This window comes from Branchiostoma floridae, chromosome 7 (assembly GCF_000003815.2).
Source record: "Branchiostoma floridae strain S238N-H82 chromosome 7, Bfl_VNyyK, whole genome shotgun sequence".
NCBI lineage: Eukaryota > Metazoa > Chordata > Leptocardii > Amphioxiformes > Branchiostomatidae > Branchiostoma > Branchiostoma floridae.
In genome coordinates, this window is record NC_049985.1 from 15,489,872 (window position 1) to 15,500,089 (window position 10,218).

The 10,218-nt window shown below is 42.3% G+C and overlaps 2 protein-coding genes across 2 annotated transcripts; one reads left to right on the forward strand and one right to left on the reverse strand.

Annotated features, from left to right (window-relative positions):
- Positions 1-382: 382 nt before the first annotated feature.
- LOC118420325 (poly [ADP-ribose] polymerase tankyrase-2-like) lies at positions 383-4,385 on the reverse strand. Its single transcript, XM_035827099.1, has 5 exons — positions 4,250-4,385; positions 2,756-2,950; positions 2,063-2,237; positions 1,371-1,490; positions 383-980 (listed from the first exon to the last, which is right to left on the reverse strand). The coding sequence occupies exons 1-5, from the start codon at positions 4,344-4,346 to the stop codon at positions 791-793; spliced, it is 777 nt and encodes a 258-aa protein (XP_035682992.1). The 5' UTR covers positions 4,347-4,385; the 3' UTR covers positions 383-790.
- A 943-nt stretch (positions 4,386-5,328) lies between these two features.
- LOC118420327 (poly [ADP-ribose] polymerase tankyrase-2-like) lies at positions 5,329-9,532 on the forward strand. Its single transcript, XM_035827103.1, has 5 exons — positions 5,329-5,462; positions 6,543-6,734; positions 7,775-7,934; positions 8,451-8,573; positions 8,745-9,532. The coding sequence occupies exons 1-5, from the start codon at positions 5,381-5,383 to the stop codon at positions 8,929-8,931; spliced, it is 744 nt and encodes a 247-aa protein (XP_035682996.1). The 5' UTR covers positions 5,329-5,380; the 3' UTR covers positions 8,932-9,532.
- The last annotated feature ends 686 nt before the right edge of the window (positions 9,533-10,218 follow it).

A 10,218-nucleotide genomic window follows, 5' to 3' on the forward strand; every position in this document is an offset into this window, starting at 1 on the left:
ATATGCGAAGAAGTGTATGGGTGGGTGTGCCTCTTGCGTTTGGCTGCTTTGGACCGTTACATTTTGTTCAAGCAGAGGTTGGACGGGTAGATCGCTAGCTTTCTTTTGCTTGCTCTGGGTGCGACTGAGAAGCTCTCTGAGAGCGGTGGATTGGTTACTAGTATTCCAAAGCTAGGGTGCGTACAATGTTTGTTTGGCTATGTTTTTCTTTCCCTTTACATTCCAACAGTTATTACTTGTCAATATTCTGAAGAAATACGTTATTTCTTACACCATAGGTTTCCTTCACAATAGGATTTCCTGTTTGGTCATGTTCTTTCCCTATCCCCCTCCCCCCTCTCTCGATATACGTAGACATTTATCAATTCAAGACTTTCAGACATTGCATGAAATGAAAGTTTATTTGGCTACTTGTAAAACTGACAGTTTCAAGAAAAGAGATAAGCAAAAGTAGAAAACTTATTATATCTATGAGACATGTTTATGTTAGTTCAATAATCTATAAATCCAACTAAAAATATAAAAAGTGATCTTCTTAGCACAGGGATAATGACTACTTCATAAGCCTGACTACTTGGCTACTCAGTGCAAACAGCAATGGCATAGCTGACATGAACTTTGGGCGTTATTTTCTTTACAAGGACACCAGAATCATATCCTTAGACAGAAATAGTAGTCTATATGGTTCAGGTTACGTACCATGCAACTTGCTACTCTGTGAAACATTTGATACGGCTGTAGCGGTATCGTGTGGTCAATAATGATTCATATAGAATGTTTTATACGAGAGTCATGTTTTTTGTTCATGTTCATTAATGTACATTAGCAATTTTTGCACCGATTGGAAGGGGTCTGGTCGATCGTCAGTGTACACGTCATGCCCACAGCACTTCTTGTGTCCGACAGACCAGTGTTGTGTCTGACAGTCACGGCTGCAGTAGCGGGTCAGCTTGCACCGGCCACACAACTTCAGGGTTTTCCTGTAGAAGATTAACATGTACAAATGCTTAACTTGAAAGTTCATGTAGAAGTCATTATTGAACTAGTTTAACTGTAGTATCCAACGCAATTTTTGGTAAAAATGCTGTTCAGAGGCTGGGTCAACTTCACAGAAAATCTTTCGATCTCAGTCTGTAGGTAGCCTCATTAAACATCGCTTATAGCAGCCCGACCAACATCCACCGGCCTGCAGAGATGGGCCAATTACAGCCCCGGACAGCAGAATTTGTGTTACAATCTAAGTCTATAGGCTGCAAAGTTATTTAGATGTAATCATGTACATACTTTTTTCTTTGAGTCAAATGCAACATAGGGTTAAAAAAAGTATGGTGCGATACATCACCGAAGGAATTATCACTAACAAAACCTACCTGTAGCCTGGTTTGCCACACTTAGGGTTGCAGCATCTCAACAGCTTGGTCTTCCTCGCCTCATGTATCAGCTTTACACTCTCTTCCACAGTGTCAGGGTTTTCGACTTCTTTCCACAACCTAGTGAAATGTGTGACTCATTTAGAGAAGAAGATGTATACGTTTTCTATAGCACTCATGCTGTAATAGCAATTTTCACTGGCTTTGAACGATGTAATGAAGACAGCAGACACACAGACACGCACACTAAGTAACACACTAAAAGAAACAAAGCTTAAAGAGAAACCGAGTCCGTCCAGCTTCCTTTGAAAGTTTACACATGACAAGTATGAAATTCCTACCATTTACCATTAAGATGAATTATAACACTGTCACTTCTCTCTCGTGTTGACTATTATGTAATGCATATGTGAGTAATTGGTATCTGTCAGTGTTCCACCTGCCATATTACATTACTAAATATACATGGTACACGTATTAAGATCCCATCACGGAAACACTGGTGTCGCAGCTATATATAATAGTGATGTCGACAGCCGTCGAGAGAGCGCTGTCACACCGGAATTATACAATTTCTAGAGTAATGTTGCAACTTTGTTCCTGATTTGCATAATTTGCATAATGTTTCATCATTAATATTAGGGTACAATCATCCATTCTATTCTGATAGGAATGAAACGTATGAAACTTGCCTCTGGGCTATATACCCGCCGGTTATATCAGGTCTCGCTCCAAGCTCAATCAGTCGCCGAACTGTGTCGACATGGTTGCTGGCAGCGGCATACATGAGTGGTGTGTTCTTGAAGCCGTCCCGTACGTCTAATGTTGCACCATGACGCACCAGCAGTTCCACCACTTCTGTCCTCCCTTAGGTTTGGTTTGAGACACGTGAAATACATATTAAAAATGTTGCATTCCACGTAATATGACATGCGATGTAAACTTGAATGAAGACTGATGTGTGTTGGTAGAATCCATAGTTGTAAAGTTTGAGCTTAGTTAGTTACAAAACACACACCAGGTAATTGTGAGTGTTTGGGAACTAAGGTAAAACATATTAACAAACCGACAGTCGGACTAGATATAGATAAGGTAGTTTTGACGTAATCTCAAAGCAGATCCTACGGTAGCATAAGTACCAAAAGCTACCAGAGGAGTGAAGCCGGCCTAGGAGATCCTAGGAGTGTGTTTGGCTGATAACTCCCTTTGGCCAGCTATACTCCTTTGGTACTATCTTATAAATGCCACTGGTAAATCTGCCTGGAGATTAGTTTTGACGTTCTTGCTATAGAACATATTATGTTATATATACACAGACACACACACACACACACACACACACACACACACACACACACACAAGCATTTCTTTTGCATCAACCCACCATTGGCCGCTGCGCCGTGAAGGGGGACCTTTGTACCCGAGGTTCTCCCTACCACAGACGCCCCCTTGCGGAGCAGCAGCTTAACTACATCTACATGTCCGCTGAGGCAAGCGATGAACAATGCTGTGCATGGTGGTAGACTTGTGTCCTCGCCTGGGCTCCAGTTGGTCAGCTGATCAAAGTCAATGTCTGCACCTGCGTTTGGTGATCTATGATTTAGTGGAATGGACTGCACAAGCGAGATTTCTTTAATATGCTGATGTCATTTTGTAAGGATTAGTCAAACAAACACTAGATGAAAAGTTGCAATCGTGTTTCAAACTTTCAAGGACATTACATGAGAAAGTCATCAATACAAATTATTAGCCTCTACCAGGCTCCACAGGTCGCTGGAAATATAGTAGAAATTGGCCAAATAAGACAGAAAACACACCATAGGAGAGAGAGAGTGTATGTGTATGTGTATGTATGTGTGTGTGTGTGTGTATGTATGTATGTATGTGTGTGTGTGTGTGTGTGTGTGTGTGTGTGTGTGTGTGTTTGTGTGTGTGTGTGTGTGTGTGTGTGAACTTTTTGTAGTCAGCATAACCAAGGACGTTATATCAGATATAACGTCCTTGGCATAACTCAAGAACCTCTCAATGGATTACGATGATATTTGGTACGTAGGTAGGTGTGGGAAGACAAAGGTCAAGGTTGATATTTTGGACCCCCTGGTATGTGACCTAAGTACTGCATCGGTCTTGATTTTTTGCTGGCTTGTCGTGTAAAGGAGAAGTGATGTATGTTTGGGCCCCCCTGGTTTTGTATTGTTTATTTGATGTCCGCTGTCCAGCGGACCGAACCTCTGCTTGGAGAGTAGTAATCCTCCAAGTAGAGGTTTCGATCGTAGCTTTACAGTAGCAGTAATCGCCGCCGTTTGTTATATCAAAAGGATCAAAAGATAAAAGTGGCCAACAACAGTCGTGCTAGACCGTTCAGCCTGAGATCGCATGTAAATTGCCCGAATAACACGGAAAAGATCAAAAGGTGTCGGCGGTGCACTGTACTTCGCACTTGTGTGGTAATCTTTATTATTTTGTAATTTACATTTGAATAAGCCCTCTTTTCACACCCAACTCAGATCGAAAATATTTACTGCATTTCTGCAAGTCTGATTTCTTCTGTACGGTAGATCTAAAAGGAAAAGGAAAATGTAAAGAGCACAATGCTGCACTCCTAATATGTGAGTTACCGTCCCCAGATGCCCGCCCGCACTAAACTGCCATAAGACCGCCCCACAGTGTGGTAAAGCCGAAAACCTGGGAAGTTTTACGGAGATACTACGGTTTTGGTGTAGCCTGGATACCAGACCCCAGCCTGAAAAACATCTAATCTATTGAGATCGGGCTGGGGTCTGGTATCCAGGCTAGTTTTGGTCGAGCAAGGTGGAGACACGGTCTAATGGTTATTTGAATGATATCACCAAGGTTAAGTTTAAAAAGTTCGACTTACCAGCTTCCAATGCTGCGTTGACGCCTTCAACTGATTCATTGCCCGCCGCATCCAACAGAAACTTATTTGCATCTTTCACCATTTTGTTAGCCGCCATTGTCGGACACCTTTTTACGTGTGATCTTACAATGTGCGAGCCTGCAGAAAGCCTGCTATGGAGGCTAGCCTGCCTGGACTGTAGACACAGGGAAGGGGTACTAGTACTTGTTTGGTCACGTGAGTCATTGTTTTGGCACGTGATCTATTTTCACACGAGCAGAAAGAGAACGCAAAGTTTTTAAGAAAAATGCTGGTTTTCTATCAGCAAAGTTTATTAATGGTATTTCTATTTTCCTATTCAAACACGGTGGGTGTTCTCCTTGCGTTTGGCTGCTTTGGACCGTTACATTTTGTTCAAGCAGAGGTCGGACGGGCAGATCGCTAGCTTTCCTTTTGCTTGCTCCGTATTTGACAAATCAACTAATGTCAAAGAGCGGTAAGATTATATTAGCAATTCCAAAGGGTGCGCACGATGTTCTTAGGGCTAAGTTTCCTTTCCGTTTGCATTCCAATAGTAACTTCCTTATTCCTTTACACTTTGCTACGATCAAGGACGTTATATGATTCCCTGTAAGTCTGATTTTTCAAATGGAATTTTTCCATTTTTCAGAGCAATGATAAGCAGCTGCTGGGGACTAAAGACAAAGAAAATCATAGCCCACCCTTTAGAATAACCCATATTACCGCTCTCGGAAGCCTGCCACACCCAAAGCACGCAAGATTCAGAAGAAGGTAGCGATCCCCTGCCCAACATCTGCTTGAAAATCCGATTGGTCCGATTGCATCGAAGACAGCAGCAAACCGCAAAAAGCACACAGCTCGATGGGCGAATAATATCACCGTCTTCGCATATTTATGCATCAATCCCTAAATTCTAGACGGGAACTTATGTAGTAAAACATAATCATTACAAAAATATGTACTGATAGAAAACCGAGCTTTTCAACTCCTTTCCTAAACCTTTACGTTCTCATGCTGCTCGTGTGACGTGCTCACTCAATTACCATTCAGACACAGATAGTTGGCGTGAAAGGTGTCAAGCTCTGTCAACAAGAACAACAAGAACAACAAGAACGGTCCAAACGAAAATTTATGGCGGAAAAGGTGAACGAAGCTCTATTGAATGCTTCGAAGAACGGCTCAGTTGAAGGCGTTAAAGCGGCATTGAAAGCTGGTAAGTTGAATTAAGTTCAAGAAGTTGGTACTATTGTAGCAAGGACGTTACCTTGATTGTAGGAAGTTTGGTTCAGGCTTGTGATAGTTGTTGTAGTCGACACTGTTTCCTGGCCTGCCTGTCGAATAGCCTCTACCAGGCTACGCGGATCGGTGGTCTAATTGTAAGAAATGGACAAATACAGTCAAAAGTACGATAGGGGAGTCAGCCAGCCAGAGGAGTATTTTCCTCACCGACCCCTTCGTGTGTTTTTTGTAGGGTTTTCTGTAATTTATGGTATGGTCTATTTTTGTTTTGGCTGGCCTGGACTCAATTATTTCTGGCCTGAAATCTCCCAAGCACCCCGCCAAGCCGACCACCGGAAATGTGTATCTGTGCACAGTACCGATGTGTAATTTTTTCCAGGCGTAATTTTCTCCTACTGTATGCAACTTTGTGTAATCACTACATTCGCAGCCCAAGGGCTGAATTGGAGTACATTTTAGCACTGCTGTTTTATTTTACAAATGGTTTACACGTTCAGATTACAGCAGAAATGTAGTTTAAACTTCTCAAGTAGAAGTTTAGAAATCCAACGAGGGCTTTGGATCAGTAGACGATTATTCAAATGTAAATAATTGATAATAGATAAGGATTTGCACGCAAGTGTGAAGTACAGGAGCCTGGGTGTCGTCCTCCATAGTTAAAAGTACAATGCACTAGTGGCGCCTTCTGATCTCTTCCATCGCGAGCTCGGACAAAGGGAAGCTAATTAATTGTATGTCTTTTTATCTTTTGTTGTAAGTCAAGTCTTGAATGTGTGTCTCTTCGTAAGTCCCCATGGACGGATCAGTTTCGATCTATTATAATTTTTAAGAAGTCTTTTACCTCCTTGCGTTGATAAATGTTTTGAGCTTCATTATAGTTTATACTAATATAAAAACCTGGGAAACGCGGTATGGTAATGTAACTTTTAAACCTCCTTGATACTACTACATCATACATGTACTATCGGTATTTGTTTGACTTCCTTGCAAAATCATATCGACGTCATAATATCCTGTCATTCATTTGATTGAATGTAATGGTCATCAAACGCAGGTGCAGACATTGACTACAAACCAGGCTTCAAACAGTGGGGGATTGGAGACTGTATTTCAAACATTGGCACAGCACTGTTCAACGCTTCCATCGCTGGACATGTAGATGTAGTGAGGCTGCTGCTCCGCAAGGGGGCGTCAGTGGTAAAAAGAACAGGTTCAATTGCACCTCTTCATGCAGCAGCGCTCAAAGGTAAATGCTCTGTAATATACATATGACTTTTCGTTGTGTAATGTTCATGTTTATGTAATGTCATTCATAACTCTTGGATCATGGTCATATAAAAACTAATTATGCATGATTGGCAACGACAAAACTAGTTTGCATACTAGTACTCAGACGAGACTGGAAAGTGAACAAAAAAAGGAAACTGCAATCATTTGTAACAGTTTGTCTGGTTTTCGCTTCATCAGCAAGAATGTACAAAAATACTTTGCAGACTTCTGAAGCGGCGGCGTATATTTTTTTTTAGGTGGGGTGCCTTTCCCCATATTTGCGCTCTTCAACATTGGCTAAGGTTCCCTATTCTGGGAAAGAGAGTTTCCCCTTTCCCAGCATAGAGAACCCAAACCGATTTGAAAAAAACGCATCTAGATATTCCCTGCTACTAGGATAAGTCTTGTATGTGTAGCCTCCTTCACTGGCGGCTCTGCTGGGGCCCGTACAAGCTTCCCGGTATGTATTCCCTTTCCCGGCATATTTTCCTTTCCCGGCGTATTCCAGGTTACCCCCCTCCCCCCCCCCCCCCCCTTAACACACACACACAGGCACAGGCACACACACAAAAAGAACTTACGCCAAGGCCCCCAGAGACGCCGAATTAGCAACCCCCCCCCCCCCCCACACACACACACACAAAAAAAATAATAATACATGTAACAAATAATGATAATAATAACAAAACCCAGAGTCTGCAAAGAAGTCTGCAAAGAGGCTATGTTTACATTTCCTAAATGTGATACATAACTTACAGTACGTTATATACACTATTACTGTACTTCGTAGAATACTGTAAATGCATTTAAGTTCACGGGGATTTAATTTCGCGGTAACGGGAAAAGGACTTTTCGCGGTGGTTGTATGATCGCGGTAGCGCCATGCCTCTTTATTGTCATGGAAAAATGTTCGCGGTGGTTTTTAATTCGCAGTGAAGCGGCCACCGCGAAACCGCGAACATTAAACCACCGCGAAAGTTTCTGCATTTACAATATTATGTCCCAAATCCTACCTAGGTTGGACAGAAGTGGTGGACTTGTTGGTGCAGCATGGTGCAACAGTAGACGTGCGGGACTCCTGGCAGTCCACGCCACTCATGTTTGCTTGTGAGTACAAACAGATCGACACTGCTCGGCGACTGATTGAGCTTGGAGCAAGACCTGATTTCGATCATGGGCAAGTGTCATATACTTCCATGTAGTGAGACGGGAGTACAAGGCGACCTTTCGATCCACCTTCCCTTGAGTATAAATGCATGTACATTATGTACATGCATTTATACACAAGGAAAGCTAGATCGAAAGGTCGCCTTGTACTTGCTTCTACCTTTCAGCCAGGACTCTGGAGGATCTCTTCCCCTTTTCCCGTCTCTCTCTCCTCTCTCTCTCTCTCTCTCTCCCTCTCTCTCTCTCCCTCTCTCTCTCTCTCTCTCTCTCTGTATATCTATATATGTATATTTATGTTTTACTCTAGGACTGTTTTAATCCACATGCAAGAACCCTGGAAAATAAAAACATGAAGTTTGAAATCATTAAAACATTGTAGAACGTGCACTATTGTATATACATGTGTAGTGGGCTAGTGTTAGCCTCTACCAGGCTACACAGGGCGCTGATAAAGTAACAGAAACCGGCAAAATAGACAGTAGTAGAGGTTAGCCTACTCCCTTGAAAGAGTTATATCTTCCACTAGTTTGGCAGAAGCAGCCGGAACTATCTGTGACTGTGACAAAGAGAGTTGGGAGCTTTTAGAAGAGGCGAAGAACTCCAAGCTGCTGAGATGCTGCAACCCCAAATGTGGCAAACTAGGCCACAGGTAGGTTTTGCTAGCGATGGCTCCACTTTGTCAGAGAAGACCACACTATGTCATCCGTTCTATGTTCATCAAATGTTGTTATGGACCAAAGAATTTACGCTTTCCACTGAATTTCAGTCTTTGTAGCCTACAAAATAAAATTGAAAAAAATCTGATCTGTTTCTTCTACAGGAAAACCCTGAAGCTGTGTGGCCGGTGCAAGCTGACCCGCTACTGCAGCCGTGACTGTCAGATACAACACTGGTCTGTTGGACACAAGAAGTGCTGTGGGCATGACGTGTACACTGACGATGGAGTTGACCCTCACCAAAAACGGATGGAATTATCAGCCATTAAATGGCTGATAAAGGCTACATGAAAAGTAGCAGTGAAAATCAGTGGCATGTTTTTCTCACCATTGATACTAGTATTGTGCTGGCGTCTCTATGTAGAAAATTGCCATGTTTTCTTGTTGTTTTTCACACACGTATTCTGTCCAAAAGTTCGTGCGCTTTTACAATTTTGATTTGCTAATCTTGTGAAAAAAAAGTAAAGACGGTTTAGTCTGACATGGAATTTAGGATTTTTTACAAAGCCACTTTTGTAGTGACCACTTTTTTCTAGCCTGGATAGCAGACTATTTCAACAGCCTACTCCTCTGCTTTAGAGCCAACAGGCCTAGTCTCCAAGCAGACCCCACGGTGTTAAAGATAATATCAAAGCTGGCCGAGGAGTTTAGCTGGCACCGGTGCCCGTTTGCCTCCCTTTGGCCGGCTATACTCCTTGGCCAGCTTTGATACTATCTGTTGGAGACTAAACCGGCCCCAAGGACCACGAGGGTCTAACTCAGGCCCCGGAAGCAGTCTAGCATCCAGGATATACCACATTTCCTTTTCTATCTGTAGCGTGTTGCTAGATCAATGTCACTGTATAATTCCTGAATCGTGTTACACCTAATAAAAGTACCTGAGCTGACTGATGAGTTATGATGTGGTTTTAATAAGCTGGGAAGGTGTTTAGCAATATTTCATTACTTCAAGATGACACGGGTGCCGTCCTTGTTAGTATAAAGGGAGGAAAAGTATCTGGGTGGTCACTTTTTGGGGTGAGTGGGGTGTCTTGCCTCTTGTAAATAGTAAACTATGTAGTGCTAGGCCGTAATAGTCCACTGTGTCCTGCAGCTGCAATCAGTCTTCAATACCCCTTAACAATTACCAGATAAAAGTACTCATAAAATCAACGACCTTTCCGTCCGATCTCTGCTTACAGAGTAATAATGATAATGTTTTTTTTTGTTGTCCGAAGGCTAATTGCAAGTAGATGTTACATGAAAGGGACAGACAAAAAACGGAGGACAATATTGTATTCGACTTCTCAAGTCTAAATGTTGGCTCTAAATCCTTATCGGGTTTGACTAAGACAGTGGAAGACGAAGGATCCCACTTTTTCTGCTATGTGTAAGTTTTATGATACTAGTATATATAGTATTAAGAGTACACGTAAACATGGAGAAATTAGGATGGAATTTTGTGGATGCATTAATCACTAATAGGCTTGTATACGTATAAATCTCCTGAAAGGGCTGCACAATAGGACAAAAGATGTTGAGCGCACACAAACTGGGTGACAGTAATATCTGTTTCACGTTTCTCGTGTAATAACTAGC